Genomic DNA, 16,013 nt, shown 5'->3' with positions numbered 1-16,013 from the left:
GGAGAGGAACAGAATAAGCTGAATTAAACTGACGAAGAGAGAGGTCAGTCAATAGGAAACAGAACAGAAGAGTAAAGATGATAGGAGAAGAACAGAAAAAGACAAATTAGACTGACGGAGAGATAGGTCAGACAATAGGAAACAGAAAAAAAAGCAGAAGAACAGGAAAAGCAGAATTTTAACAGACGAAAAAAAGAGGCCAGACAATAAAAAAACAGAACAGAAACGCAAATAAGAAAGGAGACGAACAGAAAAGCAGAATTACGCAGACGAAAAGAGATGTCGATCAATAAAGAACAGAAAAGCAAAGAAGATAGGAAACGAACAGAAAAAGCAGAATTCAACAGACAATGAGAGAGATCGAACAATGAAAAAGAGATGAAAAAACAGGAAAAATAGGAGATAAACTGCCAAAGAGGCCAGTCAATAAACAACAGAACAAAAAAGCAAAACAGAAGGAAGGGGGAAAACAGAAGCGGAATTAAACAGATGTGAGGAGATATCCACAAAAGGCCAGGGCTGGTAGGCACGAGCTAGTGCCCAACTGGGTGGGAACTAACCACTGGGTCGGTTTGGCTGTTGATTTCTCTTGTCTGGAGAACCCAGGGGGTCATCCGCCTCCCCATCGATCTTTTTCTGTTTTAACAGCCGCTGGGTCGGACTAGTTGAAAGTCAGATTTGTGTGGGACTTCAACCAATCCAACCCTGGGGCTTGTTTCCATCCAGTTCTGTTCTTTCTCGTCCAGACCAGCCCACCAGTACAGAAAAGCAAAGAAGACAGGAAAGCGAACAAAAAGGCGGAGTCAAACTGACTAAGAGAGATTTTCTTGTCTATACCAGCCCAGTAGACAACAGAACAGAAAAGCAAAAAATAAAAAAATAAAAAAAATAAAAAGGCGGAGTCAAACAGGCGAAGAGAGATTGTCGCTTCAGGTCAAACGGCAGCTGCCTACTCGCCCAAACATCGACCGGACAGACAGAGAGAAGAGCGTTCTTCCGTCTGTCACCACCATGAGTCCTTCACTTCTTCGACTTCTGTGCCTCACGTGTGTCGGTAAGTGCTATGTTTTACATAGGTCAAGTAAAGCTACTTACAAAGAACGACATTATTGTCCGGAAGATGTATCACTTTAGTCTGGGAATCATGGTGTTCTTTGTCCATTTGTATTCATTACTGCCGTTGTTTGTCTGCTAAAAACAAGAAACAACAACAACAACAACAACAGTTACAAAACCACCAACAACAAACAAACAAACAAACAAACATTCAAACAAACAAATAAACAAACAATCAAACAAACAAACAAACAAACAAACAAAGAGCAAACAAACAACAAAAAGGCCAAAAACAAATGAGTTGTTTTTTTCTTTCCTTCTTTCTTTCTTTCTTTTCTTCTGCTTGTGTTCACTCGATCGTTCATTTGTTCGTTCGTTCGTCCATTAGCTTGTTTCTTTGTCGTTTGCAATTTTGTGCTTACTTTTTCGTTCTTTCTACCTTTGTTTATTTGTTGCTTTAATTGTTTGTTTCTTTGTTGTTTTACATTGTTTCGCCTTTCCTTCTTTCTTTCTTTCTTTCTTTCTGTCTTTGGTTCTTTCTCTCTGTCTTTCTTGATAGCAGCAAAGGCAGAAGCCTTAATACCTAGCTTGATATTCAGTTTTATCGAAACTAAGGTTTTATGTCTGTGTCTCGAACAATCGCATATACAAACAAACAAACAAACAAACAAACAAACAAACAAACAAACAAAAACAATGATTACACACCTCAACATTCATTTTTCTTTTAAATTAAAAAGCTGATAAAATATCTCATTGTTGATCTTGATCTTGCTTGCATTTCCCCCATAGACCAATATAATAGCGTTTTTGTTGGGTGACAGGTCAGGCCATGAATTCAAAGTAGGGTCAACTGATTTATTCAGCAAGATCCTTCAGAATTCAAGTATAAAGACTCCAGACTCAGGAACTTTATCAACACACACAATAACATTCTTCAGCCGTGAACAGAGCATTCACTGTACGCGAACACTAGACCTCCTTAATCCTTGTAGAACGATACAAGATTGTCCTCAAATGTTGGGCCCTGAAGTACTTTGAAATGTGTGTGTGTGTGTGTGTGTGTGTGTGTGTGTGTTTGTGTGTGTGTGCGTGAAAGTGTGTGTGTGTGTGTGTGTGTGTGTGTGTGTGTGTGTGTGTGTGTGTGTGTATGTATGTGTGTGTGTGTGTGTGCGTGCGTGCGTGCGTGCGTGTATGCGTGTGTGTTTGCGTGTGTGTGTGCTCGCGTAACATTATCAGTAGGATCAAAATCATGTACATTAAAAAACTAAAAGCTTAGCAACTGTGTATGAGATACGCAGGGGGAGAAGGGACAGAGTCTCATTGGTTCTATTCCCATTACTAAATCAATCGAATCCCATTGTTCCAACAAGAGTAAGCGAGGTTCAAACTTGGCAACAAGTGCAAATGTCTTCAAAGTTGCCATTGCGTGGAATTAAAACGGAAATAACGACTGCAATGCTCAATAGAGCCCACCAGAACTGGTTTCTATGACACGAGAAAAACAACACGAAGGAATACAAGCAGCGTTATCAGCGCGAATGACTGTTTTGCTATTTAAAGCCCTCGTGAGAGCGGAGTGGCGCAGTGGTTAGAGCGCTTGCCTCTCACGCTGGAGGTCGTGGTTCGTCCCCCACTCGGGGACAAATACAAATACCCGATTTTTCCGAGCGCTCTCCAGTCCACCCAGCTGGAAATGGGTACCTGACCCTATTCAGGGCCGGGGAAGGCAAAGGCAGCGAGGGAGAGGAGATGGGCACCGCCCTCATAAAAAGCTGGCCCCCAGAAAAGTGGAGATCTCTAACATCTCTCTCCCCTACGACCAGATGGTTATGGGAATACCTTTTTTAAAGCCCTCAACAGGAATTACTCATTCCACACAAAAGTGGTGAAGATAAAGGGACAACGCCGCGATGTGTAATAAACCGACCAAGATCAACCGCTAATCCTCACGATGAACCACTTGTACCCACCCTATCTCTCTCTCTGTCTCTCTGTCTCTCTCTCTCTGTCTCTCTCTCTCTCTCTCTCTCTCTCTCTCTCTCTCTCTCTCTCTCTACTCTGTGTCTTTGTCTATGTCTCTCTATTCTCTCTCTCTCTCTCTCTCTCTCTCTCTCTCTCTCTCTAATTCTCTCTCTCTCTTTCTCTCTCCCTCTCTTTCTCTCTGTCTCTCGATACTTCCATGACGGGTAGAGTGAGGCCCGCCCAAAAAAAGATCGATTTTCGGTTCAAATTTAGGCCTGACACGATTAGGTTCTCTCGATCTTGGCGCACCTTTTGACCAGATCGACTTGCCTGTTTTGACAGGAAATTCAAACTGAACCGAGAGGGCATATGGTTTAAAGATACATGCCTTCCATTTGACGGCAAGATGTGTGGACCACTGCGCAGAGGTCTATTTATTTCCTTCTCTTTTTTCCCCTTTAAAAAACATCCGCTGTTCTCTTTCTACTGTTTCAAGCTTTGTACGTTGTAATCGTCTGCCAAACTTTACCTTTTCATGCATAGCTCGCTAAAAAAAACAAGTCGCGTGAGGCGAAAATACAATATTTAGTCAAGTAGCTGTCGAACTCACAGAATGAAACTGAACGCAATGCCATTTTTCAGCAAGACCGTATACTCGTAGCATCGTCAGTCCACCGCTCATGGCAAAGGCAGTGAAATTGACAAGAAGAGCGGGGTAGTAGTTGCGCTAAGAAGGATAGCACGCTTTTCTGTACCTCTCTTTGTTTTAACTTTCTGAGCGTGTTTTTAATCCAAACATATCATATCTATATGTTTTTGGAATCAGGAACCGACAAGGAATAAGATGAAAGCGTTTTTAAATTGATTTCGACAATTTAATTTTGATAATAATTTTTATATATTTAATTTTCAGAGCTTGTATTTAATCCAAATATAACATATTTATATGTTTTTGGAATCAGCAAATGATGGAGAATAAGATAAACGTAAATTTGGATCGTTTTATAAATTTTTATTTTTTTTTACAATTTTCCGATTTTTAATGACCAAAGTCATTAATTAATTTTTAAGCCACCAAGCTGAAATGCAATACCGAAGTCCGGGCTTCGTCGAAGATTACTTGACCAAAATTTCAACCAATTTGGTTGAAAAATGAGGGCGTGACAGTGCCGCCTCAACTTTCACGAAAAGCCGGATATGACGTCATCAAAGACATTTATCAAAAAAATGAAAAAAACGTATGGGGATTTCATACCCAGGAACTCTCATGTCAAATTTCATAAAGATCGGTCCAGTAGTTTAGTCTGAATCGCTCTACACACACACACAGACAGACAGACACACACACACACACACACACACACACACACACACACACACACACATACACCACGACCCTCGTCTCGATTCCCCCCTCTACGTTAAAATATTTAGTCAAAACTTGACTAAATATAAAAAGCATATCTCGTTGTGCTTCATTGGTCCAACTGAATGTAAACACGGTCCTTAATTGCGCCCATGAAGTCGACTTCGCGAAGTCTCCGCGAAGTCTTTTTACCGAAAACTCAGTGCTTAAGCTTCGTCCGGCAAGCTTCGTGAAGTAGACTTCGCCCAGTTAAGGACAGGCTTACGCGACATCGTTATTTGAGATTCTTTGATTTTAAAAAAAAATCATAAATCATTTTAAGCTTTTGATTTTTACATTTAGTCAAGTTTTGACTAAATGTTTTAACATAGAGGGGGGAATCGAGACGAGGGTCGTGGTGTATGTGTGTGTGTCTGTGTGTGTGTGTGTAGAGCGATTCAGACTAAACTACTGGACCGATCTTTATGAAATTTGATATGAGAGTTTCTGGGTATGATATCCTCAGACGTTTTTTTTTATTTTTTTGATAAATGTCTTTGATGACGTCATATCCGGCTTTTCGTGAAAGTTGAGGCGGCACTGTCACGCTCTCATTTTTCAACCAAATTGGTTGAAATTTTGGTCAAGTAATCTCCGACGAAGCCCGGACTTCGGTAGTGCATTTCAGCCTGGTGGCTTAAAAATTAATTAATGACTTTGGTCATTAAAAATCTGAAAATTGTAAAAAAAATATTTTTTTTATAAAACGATCCAAATTTACGTTCATCTTATTCTCCATCATTTTTTCATTCCAAAACCATATAAATATGTTATTTTTGGATTAAAATCAAGCTCTGAAAATTAAAAATATAAAAATTATGATCACAATTAAATTTTCGAAATCAATTTAAAATCACTTTCATCTTATTCCTTGTCGGTTCCTGATTCCAAAAACATATAGATATGATATGTTTGGATTAAAAACACGCTCAGAAAGTTAAAACGAAGAGAGGTACAGAAAAGCGTGCTATCCTTCTCAGCGCAACTACTACCCCGCTCTTCTTGTCAATTTCACTGCCTTTGCCATGAGCGGTGGACTGACGATGCTACGAGTATACGGTCTTGCTGCGTTGCATTGCGTTCAGTTTCATTCTGTGAGTTCGACAGCTACTTGACTAAATGTTGTATTTTCGCCTTACGCGACTTGTTTTAACATCTTTCAACTTGGATGCATTCCAGTAATCAACAGCCCCCGCTTCAACTCTGTACTTGGTAGTATTTTCTTTTCGCTAAACTAATGTCGTCACTAACACACACTGACAAAATAATTCATGAAAACTATTCCCTATATAAACACAAAGCAGGTATAGGCGGTTCGTTTTTGGGGTGTGTACAAATTAAGAAGGATGCTCCTATCTCTCGTTAAGCCCAATCGCATCAAACAAATCATGTCCAATATAGACATATAAGACCTGACGGAAAGTAAACCCCCAAATTCAGTTCAGTTTCTCTCCTTACAGCCTAGACAGATCTGTGGTTGTGTACATCATCTTTTACAGGAAGGATGGCAGCTGAAAAAAAAAGTTGTGGAGGTTTGTCACATGTGGAGTCGATTGATTTTCACTTTGACAGATGGCAGTGCGGTATTAGTGATATCTCGATGAATGTATTTTCTCGCCACTTTTTGCTGTTACATATGATCGTATCGATTCATTCACATCATCAATCTAACTAAAATAATAAACACACAACGAAAACACTAATTAAATTCTTCCGTTCAAAATCGAATCTGACTGTTTGTGTTAGAAAAACGTCTGTGTCTGTCAGTCTGTCGTGCTGTCCCTGTCTGTCTGTCTGTCTGTCTGTCTGTCTGTCTGTCTGTTTGCTGTCTGTCTGTCTGTCTATCTGTCTGTCTGTTTGTCTGACTATCTGTCTGTCTGTCTGTCTGTCTGTTGGTCTGTCTGTTGGTCTGTCTGTTGGTATGTCTGTCTGTCTGTCTGTCTGTCTGTCTGTCTATCTGTCTGTCTGTTGGTATGTCTGTCTGTCTGCCTGTCTGTCTGTCTGTCTGTCACTCTCTCTCTCTCTCTCTCTCTCTCTCTCTCTCTCTCTCTCTCTCTCTCTCTCTCTCTCTCTCTCTTTCTCCCTCTCTTACTCTTTCTCTCTCTCTCTCTCTCTCTCTCTCTCGCTATGTCTGTCTGTCTGTCTGTCTGTCTGTCTGTCTGTCTCTCTCTCTCTCTCCTCTCTCGCTCTCTCTCTCTCTCTCTCTCGCTCTCTCTCCTCTCTCGCTCTCTCTCTCTCGCTCTCTCTCTCTTTCTCTCTCGCTCTCTCTCTCTCTCTCTCTCTCTCTCTCTCTCTCTCTCTCTCTCTCTCTCTCTCTCTCTCTCTCTCTCTCTCTCTCTCTCTCTCTCTCTCTCTCTCTCTCAAGCCGGCTGTGCTTTTGTCATCCCTGACCTCAAAACAACTAAAAATTCAAACTCAACCAGGATGTGTCCATTTTCACTGCAGAAATGTACGCCATCTTAGGAGCATGCCACTATATCAATGACCTCCCTCAACCCCCAACAAGAGTCGTGATTCTCTCCGACTCAAAATCAGCTCTGACTGCTCTTCAAAATGGTTCCAGAAACCGGAAAGAGCTTCAGACGGAAATATTGTTCCTCTGTCACCAGATCATTGCCTCTGGAACAGAACTGACCCTTATGTACATCCCCTCACACACAGGGATCAGAGGCAATGATATGGCTGACAGAGCAGCAAAAGAGTCTGTCACAGACCAAGCAGAATTTCATGACCTCAAATTAACAAAGACGGAAGCAAAACACAAAATGGCCAAAGTTGCCTGGCGTCACTGGGAAACAGAATTAAAAACAGAAGGCGATGCCCATGGTTGGCTTATTCTGCCCCGACAAACAAAACAAAACAGGCCTACACTCCCCACCCCCCTCCTTAAAATACTTCGCAGAATTCGCACGGATGGATGCGCTCACAAGTTCTTTCCCCGTCTCTGTGAATGTGGAAAGCTAATATCTTTTTTACACCTCTTTGACCGCTGCCAAATTCTCCAACAAGATTTCCGCAACCTACACACCCTTGTCAACGAACACCAACTGAAACCCCATGAGTTTTTAGATAAACATTGCACGCTTCAATGGAAGCCAGCATTTACCCTGTGTCTCTCAATACATAAGGCTGAAATAGGACATCTGTTTTGAAAACTTCATCCCCTCCCCCCCTCCCCTCCCCCTCAACCCCCTCTCCCCCCCCCCCCCCCCTCAGCCCTCTCTCCCACCGACCCCCCCCCCCCCCCCCCACGCCCAACAACCAAAGCGCCTACAACACCTATCATATAGCTCTATTCAAACAAGGCTAAATCACATACACCGCCCTCCTCCTACCTGAACTTAAGTTCCCCATTCTGATATATTATTTTAGCAAGTTATATTTAACCGAAAGTGAGTTGAAATAGAACAAGTCGCGTAAGGCGAAAATACAACATTCAGTCAAGTAGCTGTCGAACTCACAGAATGAAACTGAACGCAATGCAACGCAGCAAGACCGTATACTCGTAGCATCGTCAGTCCACCGCTCACGGCAAAGACAGTAAAATTGACAAGAAGAGCGGGGTAGTAGTTGCGCGAAGAAGGATTGCAGGCTTTTCTGTACCTCTCTTTGTTTTAACTTTCTGAGCGTGTTTTTAATCCAAACATATCATATCTATATGTTTTTGGAATGAGGAACCGACAAGGAATAAGATGAAAGTGTTTTTAAATTGATTTCGAAAATTTAATTTTGATAATAATTTTTATATATTTAATTTTCAGAGCTTGATTTTAATCCAAATATAACATATTGATATGTTTTTGGAATCAGCAAAGGATGGAGAATAAGATGAACGTAAATTTGGATCGTTTTATAAATTGTTATTTTTTTTTACAATTTTCTGATTTTTAATGACCAAAGTCATTAATTAATTTTTAAGCCACCAAGCTGAAATGCAATACCGAAGTCCGGGCTTCGTCGAAGACTACTTGACCAAAATTTCAACCAATTTGGTTGAAAAATGAGAGCGTGACAGTGCCGCCTCAACTTTCACGAAAAGCCGGATATGACGTCATCAAAGACATTTATCAAAACAATGAAAAATTTTTCGGGGATATCATACGCAGGAACTCTCATGTCAAATTTCATAAAGATCGGTCCAGTAGTTTTGTCTGAATCGCTCTACACACACACACGCACAGACAGACAGACAGACACACACACACACATACACCACGACCCTCGTTTCGATTCCCCCTCTATGTTAAAACATTTAGTCAAAACTTGACTAAATGTAAAAACTAAGAAAGCTGACATGCACCAATGCACCGTGAATAACTTAGCTTATTGTCTCAATTAACACCCTGCATACGATTTAAAAGAACAAGGCTGGTCCGAGAACTTTCGGTCCACAGGAGAAAAAAAGTTCACAAACTGATTAAGCATTGCCCTGTCTGCCGCCAGTATGATCGGTATTCCTTGTGACGTAATGCAATCAAGAAAAACAGTCTGATGCAAAAACTGCACCGGGTGTGCTTTCGTTCACAGGCAGTTGGTAATGCGTCGCTCTTTTATTTTCTCAAAGGATCAAAGAAAGATCGCTGGAAGACCAAAGACAGAAGAAATGTCATAACACCCGGGGGATATATGGAATTTCTTGTCCACGAAAGCAAATCGAATCGGAAAAAAACCAACACAAAACCAAACCAAACAAAAAGAATATGGACTTCTTTTATCGGAAAGCACACGTTCACGAACGCACAAGGAAAAATCTTCGACACAAATAAAGTTAAAAATAGAGTGTAGATCAAAGACGGGTAAATATCAGAGGTGATAGTAAACAAACTTTAATGTTTTGAAGTCATTGAAGGAATCGTGTTGCTAACGCAAACACCTGGGGCAAGCAAGCATTCATTATTTAAGAACACGCAAGAAAACTACAACAATCGATCGAATAAAACTGAAAAGCCGTTGATGTTTTTGTTCGATCTAAATTCTTTCAAAGGACAACATCTCAGTGATCGACCCTTAGCGCAAAAATTATTGTTCTCAAGTCAGAGTTTCCCATGGGAAACTTATGTCCTGGTGTGAAATGCAAGTTTAGTATTTCAAAATAACTATCCTGTTAACATAATCCCTTGTAATTACGTCTCTTGAACATGATGTTGGGTTTACGGATATCATGACATTAATTTGAAAGTTAAATTTGTGTTAGCATTTAATCATTTTACATTGCTGGAGACTAATAACTAAGAGGGAGTCACGAACGAATGAGTGTGTGTATACCTGTAAATGTGTGTGCAAAGATTCCGACGAAACCGATATTTGTTTATGAGACTTTACATTTGAATTTTCCCAAATAATATTCCCACGCGGATGTTTTTTTTCTCTCTTTTGTATGGATAACGTTGTTTGATGACGTTATAAACAATACGTCCGTTAAAAAAGTTGAGACCGCACTCTGGCGTCCTCAATTTTCAAACAAAACTTCATTGGGCTTTGCGTTAAATTTTGTCCCAGTCAGGACTATGCAATTGTATTTCAGTCTGAAAACTTAAACAATTTTCAGCTAATTAGTTATTCACAGTCTGTCTTAACAGTAAATTGCAATAACAGACACAAAAGGGGTTTCGTTGCATTCTTCATTATGTCTTGAATCCAAAAATTATTAACAGCTTTCGTGTTTTCATGGAAGCAAAAAAGGGCCCGATATTTTGACGAGACATTAAAGGCCTTTTTTGCTAACGAGTAGGAGGCGTGAGACTACCCAGTGAGATGCACCGCATTCCTCCACGTGTCAATCAGAATAGCATAATGTAGATATTTTGTGTTTATTTGAATGTGAACTCAAAATTAACGAAAATCCGTATAATAAAGTTTTGGCCAGTCAAAAATGTCTAGTCTCGGTGAAGAGTAATCTAATGCGTTGAGAGTTGGTCTTTTAGGCTGAATTTTAGCGTATTACTTTCAGCGATCTGTTTACATTGTGTGTGTATGAGTTGACAAGGCAGAGGGTCTCATTGGTAGTACGTGCGTAAGCAATCTTTTTTCTTTTTTTTTCATTTTCATTTTCATTACTTTATTGTCCCATCGCTGGGAAATTCGGGTCGCTTCCTCCCAGTGGAAAGCTAGCAGCAACGGAGTCGCGCTACCCAGGTGTCTGCGTGTTTAGGTGTATTCAGCCACCTGCACTTATGGCAGAATGACCAAGGTCTTTTACGTGCCATTGTGATGACACGGGGGTGGGACATGGCTTTCGTCTCTGGGTCTGCACATAAAGTTGACCCGTGTCCGTCCCGGCCCGAATTCGAACCTGCGACCTTCCGATCACAAGTCCAGTGCTCTACCATCTGAGCTACCGGGCCCCCTTAGAGATACCTAAACACAACAATCACTGGTGCATGACAGTCACCGAACACAGGCATCATCTCTTGACAGCTAGTGTAAAGATCATGGTACACTGCATCAGAAAAGGGTTTTCAACATGTCATCTTTTATGCAGATAGCTGTACCTGACGTAAAAGTTCACGCATGTTTAAATAGAGAATTCATGGCTTGCTGTGTCGTACCAGATTTACATGATATAGGCTACACACGTGTGATTTGAACAATTATTATCTCACCAGTTGTTGCTACTTTTGTGCAGAAAACTGTGTCCCGTGTGTATAGGAAACAGTGGTTCTATCACCAGATCGTTACAAACAACAATGTATTTTTTTACGACAATGACTGTATAATTTAGCAGTGATGTCCCCTCTATTAAAACCAGATATTTACGGATAGTTTCCTTATCTTCACGATTAAGCTGACTTAAAAGGGATATTGTCCGCGGGTATCAGGGGTTCTTTGGCCCAGATATACCTGTACTATTGTACGACATTTGTCAAATCGTCATGCTATAGGACAGACAGACACAGAGAGACAGACAGACAGTCAGACAGACAGACAGACAGACAGACAGACAGAGAGAGAGAGACAGACAGACAGAAAGAAAGAGAGAGACAGACAGACAGACACAGAGAGAGACAGACAGACAGACAGAAAGAGAGACAGAGACAGACAGACAGACAGACAGACAGACAGACAGACAGAGAGACAGAGACAGACAGACAGACAGACAGACAGACAGACAGACAGACAGACAGACAGACAGACAGAGAGACAGACAGACAGACAGACACACAGACACACAGACACACAGACACACAGAGACAGACAGACACACAGACAGAGAGGGGAATTGGAAATGAGAAACTGAAACTGAAACTGAAACTAAAACTGAACTTCATTACAAAAAGATAAAGGTTTTAGGCAAAGCCTAATCTTACAACCTGTCCCTCATACAAACACTTGATACGGACGTACAGACAGGGAGAGAGAGAGAGAAGTTGAAAGAAGTAGAACATAAAAATAAATCGATAGACTTGTAATCAGTTTTGAACCTGAACCTCCATAATGTCATCGACCCGACAACATTTAATTCCAGCACTGTGCATGCCCCGAATGCACCCGGAATGATAACGAAAAGCAAAAAGTTTGCGTCTGCATTACTCATCGCTATGGACTCAGTCAAATAAACATCGCCGCTCGGCCCCAGTTTCACCAGAGTCTGAGAGAGTGAAAAGGCTTATAATCAACTTTTGTTGGAGGGGGATTAAGATGTTTACAAACCTAGCCATGCGTGATACAAAACGACTCAGGTGTGAAGTACATTGACAGCAAGCCTTGTCAACAATTTCATTTACTGAGATGTCCACTCATGCGACGTGTTTTTGTAATGCACACCATTCTATTGTGCATTTTGGAAGCTTATATGGAGCTCATGAGATTCAACATTGATTCAAAACAAGTAATGTTAAATGTATGTGTACAAACTAAAATGGGGAACATGTTCAGGCTGTACTATGAGTGATCCCTAAAATATTTTGATCATGTTTGGTTTAGGCTCGGCTTAGAGGAAAGACGCGGGAGGAGGGGGGGGGATTATAGGTCAATTAAAGTCAAGTGAAAAGTGATATTCCAATAAAGATTGTCGAAGTACATATAACTGATAGAAAAAATACATTTAAGAAAACCCAATCCCCCTTCCCCTCCCCTCCCCTCCCCACTCCCCCTCCCCCCCCCCCCCCTCCCAAACAAAAAATACCCACAACAAAAACAGAGAGAGAGAGAGAGCGGCGAGAGAGAAACAGAGACAGAGACATATAAAGAGAGAGAGAGAGACAGAGACAGACAGAGACAGACAGAGAGAAACAAAGAGTCTTTTGCTTTGTAAATTTGGCCCTATCAGCCAGTACTTAATACAGTTAATCACCTAGCTGACATAAAGAGGATAACGGCCTAAAGCGTCATAAAACATGTTGTTCGGTTTTTGCAGTCGTACACACAAAAACCCCTTGAACGCAAAACATGGGCGTTTTTATGAACATCAAACTGATCCGTACATTAGCACAAGGAGGACATAATTATGTGCATCATATATTTTAACAAAGACGCTCCATGGTATGATGCCTATAATCTCCGCAAACAGATCTTCTTCACTGACCCTTATCTTTGCCTTTAATGCTAGGTCGCCGAATATTTGCGTTAGTGACAACTTCGTTGTGAAGAACAGTCTCAAACATTTATGACTATTTACAACTTACTATGTCCTAGTTTCCGTACTTGTATGACTCATTTGGTGTCAAGAATCCGCCCTTTCCAAAACGATTTTCTTTGCATTCCCTGTCATGAAAAATGCGATTGTTTTCACACACCAATTTGCTTCTGTAGATGGACTGTGCTGCATGATGCAGAAAGTACGTCATCGGCAAACAGCTATATGAGAAACTGTATTGTGTCAAGTGTTCACTATATCCCATGCCTACCGTTTTGAAACATTCCAAGCGCCAGTTCATTGGTAAAGAATGAAAACAACGTTGGTGATGACACTGAACTTTTTGTAAAGAGAGAGAGAGAGAGAGAGAGAGAGAGAGAGAGAGAGAGAGAGAGAGAGAGAGAGAGAGAGAAAGAGAGAGAGACAGAGAGAGAGACAGAGAGACAGAGAGACAGAGAGACAGAGTGAGAGAGAGAGAGACAGAGAGAGAGAGAGAGAGAGAGAGAGAGAGAGAGAGAGAGAGAGAAACAGACATATAGATAGACAGACAGTCAGACACACACACACACACACACACACACACACAAACACACGCACACACACACAAACACACGCACATGCACACACACACGCACACGCACGCACACACACACAAGCACACGCACGCACACACACACACACACACACACACATCGACATACCGATAGACACACAGACAAACAGACAGAGACAGACAGAGTCAAACAGAGAGACATGCAGAAAAACACGTCAAGGAAATGACGCGGTCAGTTGTAAACACATGATACGTTCTGACACTCACAATTCGCTCACGAGTCACAGCCGTCAAACTGTATGAACTAATGAACGCACGTTCTGTGTCACAGGAAAACAACTCATTCACTTCCAGCAAATTAAAGCCACTCCGGGGTGTTGCAGGTAGCTTTGTTTCCTCCTTGGGGATGAAGCTACCAGGGGAAGGGATTGTGTTGGAGGTGCGGGTAGAGGGGTAGCCCTCCCGGTGCTCCCCCTTGGACCTCCCTAGTCTAGGACCCTGGGTCTTCGCGAGGTGGCCATTGTGGCGTAATCCCTCCGGACTAGCATAACGTTTCCCTATCCCAAGACCGACCGTGCGTGGTCTATGACCACATCCTCTACGAGGTGACCCTATCAACTAGGCAGCGAAAGCCCCTAGGCGAAACACGGCGGATCTAGAGGAGAGAACCTCGATAAAAAATTTGAGCTGCCATGAAGACGGAGCATGTTGGCTGAGGACAGCGGGCAGACCTTCTGTGCCGACACCCATCAACAGGAGAAAACCAGGCATGCACGCATCAAACCCAACATGGCCATACAAACGGAAACGGAAAGCCACTCCCACCAACCACCCCACCCTGTCTGCTGCTTATCGGCCATTTTGCTTTTAATGTGTAACTCCAATTTATCTTCAGGCAGACCTTACGATGACAACATAATCATGTCACCTGCCACCCGCCTTCTCACCCTTTCCCAATACACGGTTTGTGTTAGTGAAGCAGTGAATCACACGAGGTTAATGTGGTTAATCTTGGTTTCAACAAAACTTGATTCATTTTTTTTATCGTGACATGAACAACATATGGCATTTAGAATTCTCACTCAAGCATTGTGCTTATTTTAAGTAATCCTAGTGAAAACAGAACAGTGGTAAGCACGATGGCGGACTAAGTCGAAATATTCATTTCAGAATACTCTAACAAACAGAAAAGAAAGAAATTAAAAATACCAAAATATGGGTGGTGGAGGTCGACGACTAGATTTATTTTTGTCCAACAGGCATACATTTGTTTGGCCTCTTGAGGACAGGAAGGGGGTTATATGATACAAGTGGTGGAGGTGTATCTTCAGTCCGAAGTTGTTTACCTAGACGTGCAAAGGTTCGCGGTACTACTTTTGTGTTCATATAGTCGTATGCAACAAAAGTGTCACAAAGCTCACTTACAAATGCGATAATTGGCTCTTTTTAAACAGATTCTACACTAGTGTAGAGGAAATTGCTAAGTTGAGAATATAGTGCTTGCTCTTTATGGCCACTCATCCCACATGTTGACAACTCAGATGTCAAGTGTGCATTCATCGCAGCCCCGCCACCCACCTTTCTCCAAAAACCTCTTTCTGACCCCCTACCGTCCCATTAGAATGTTGATGCTTTGACCAATCTGAACTAATAGTAAACCGAGATGTAGAAAGTATCTGTACGGATGAACTCAGTACCCGCCCCTCAAAGGGTGCTGTTTAGCTAATGCGGGTACAGGTATAGAAATAGAAATAGAATGTGGAGGGAGAGAGAGAGAGAGAGAGAGAGAGAGAGAGAGAGAGAGAGAGAGAGAGAGAGAGAGAGCGAGAGAGAGACAGACAGAGACAGAGAGACAGAGACAGAGAGAGACAGAGAGAGACAGAGAGAGACAGAGAGAGAGACAGACACAGAGAGAGAGATATAAATATATATTAATAAATATGGATAGAGAGAGAGAAAGAAAGAGAGAGAGAAAGAGAGAGTGAGAGAGACAGAGAGAGACAGAGAGAGACAGAAATAGAGAGAGAGAAAACATGAACTGGGAATACAGGTTTTGGGTAGTACACTGGTCGTCTTTGAATAAAATGAAGTTGTCAATATTAATACTGCGGACTTCCTGGCAGCCACTGGTCTGAGGATTTAGCACGGCCATCAACATCGAACACAGAAGAAGAAGAAGTCAATATTAAGCAAGGAATCAACCAACCAAACAAACAAACGAGCGAACAGGCGTACAAATAAAAAATAAATAGTAAGTCAGACAGACAGACAGACAGACAGACAGACAGACATATAGGCGGACAGATAGACGGAGAGATAGACGGAGAGACAGACCTATAGACGAACAGATAGGCAGATAGAGACAGGCAGACAGAGGCAGAGCGATCAACAGACATACAGACAGAGAGACTCCAGGTTGACCTCTCCTGAGCTATTAGCCTAGATGTGTTGACTAAAGG

The 16,013-nt window shown here is 41.7% G+C and overlaps 1 protein-coding gene across 1 annotated transcript in view; it reads left to right on the top strand.

Moving 5' to 3' along the window:
- Positions 1-726: 726 nt before the first annotated feature.
- LOC138982960 (cysteine-rich venom protein-like) overlaps positions 727-16,013 on the top strand; it is a 36,180-nt gene continuing 20,893 nt past the window's right edge. Inside the window, exon 1 of the mRNA XM_070356355.1 lies at positions 727-1,054. Coding sequence (XP_070212456.1) covers positions 1,012-1,054 — 43 coding nt within the window. The 5' untranslated portion in view covers positions 727-1,011. The remainder of the gene's footprint in view (positions 1,055-16,013) is intronic.

Source organism: Littorina saxatilis, linkage group LG12, assembly GCF_037325665.1.
Source record: "Littorina saxatilis isolate snail1 linkage group LG12, US_GU_Lsax_2.0, whole genome shotgun sequence".
In the NCBI taxonomy this organism is placed as follows: Eukaryota; Metazoa; Mollusca; class Gastropoda; order Littorinimorpha; family Littorinidae; genus Littorina; species Littorina saxatilis.
This window is presented reverse-complemented; position numbering and strand designations above follow the sequence as displayed.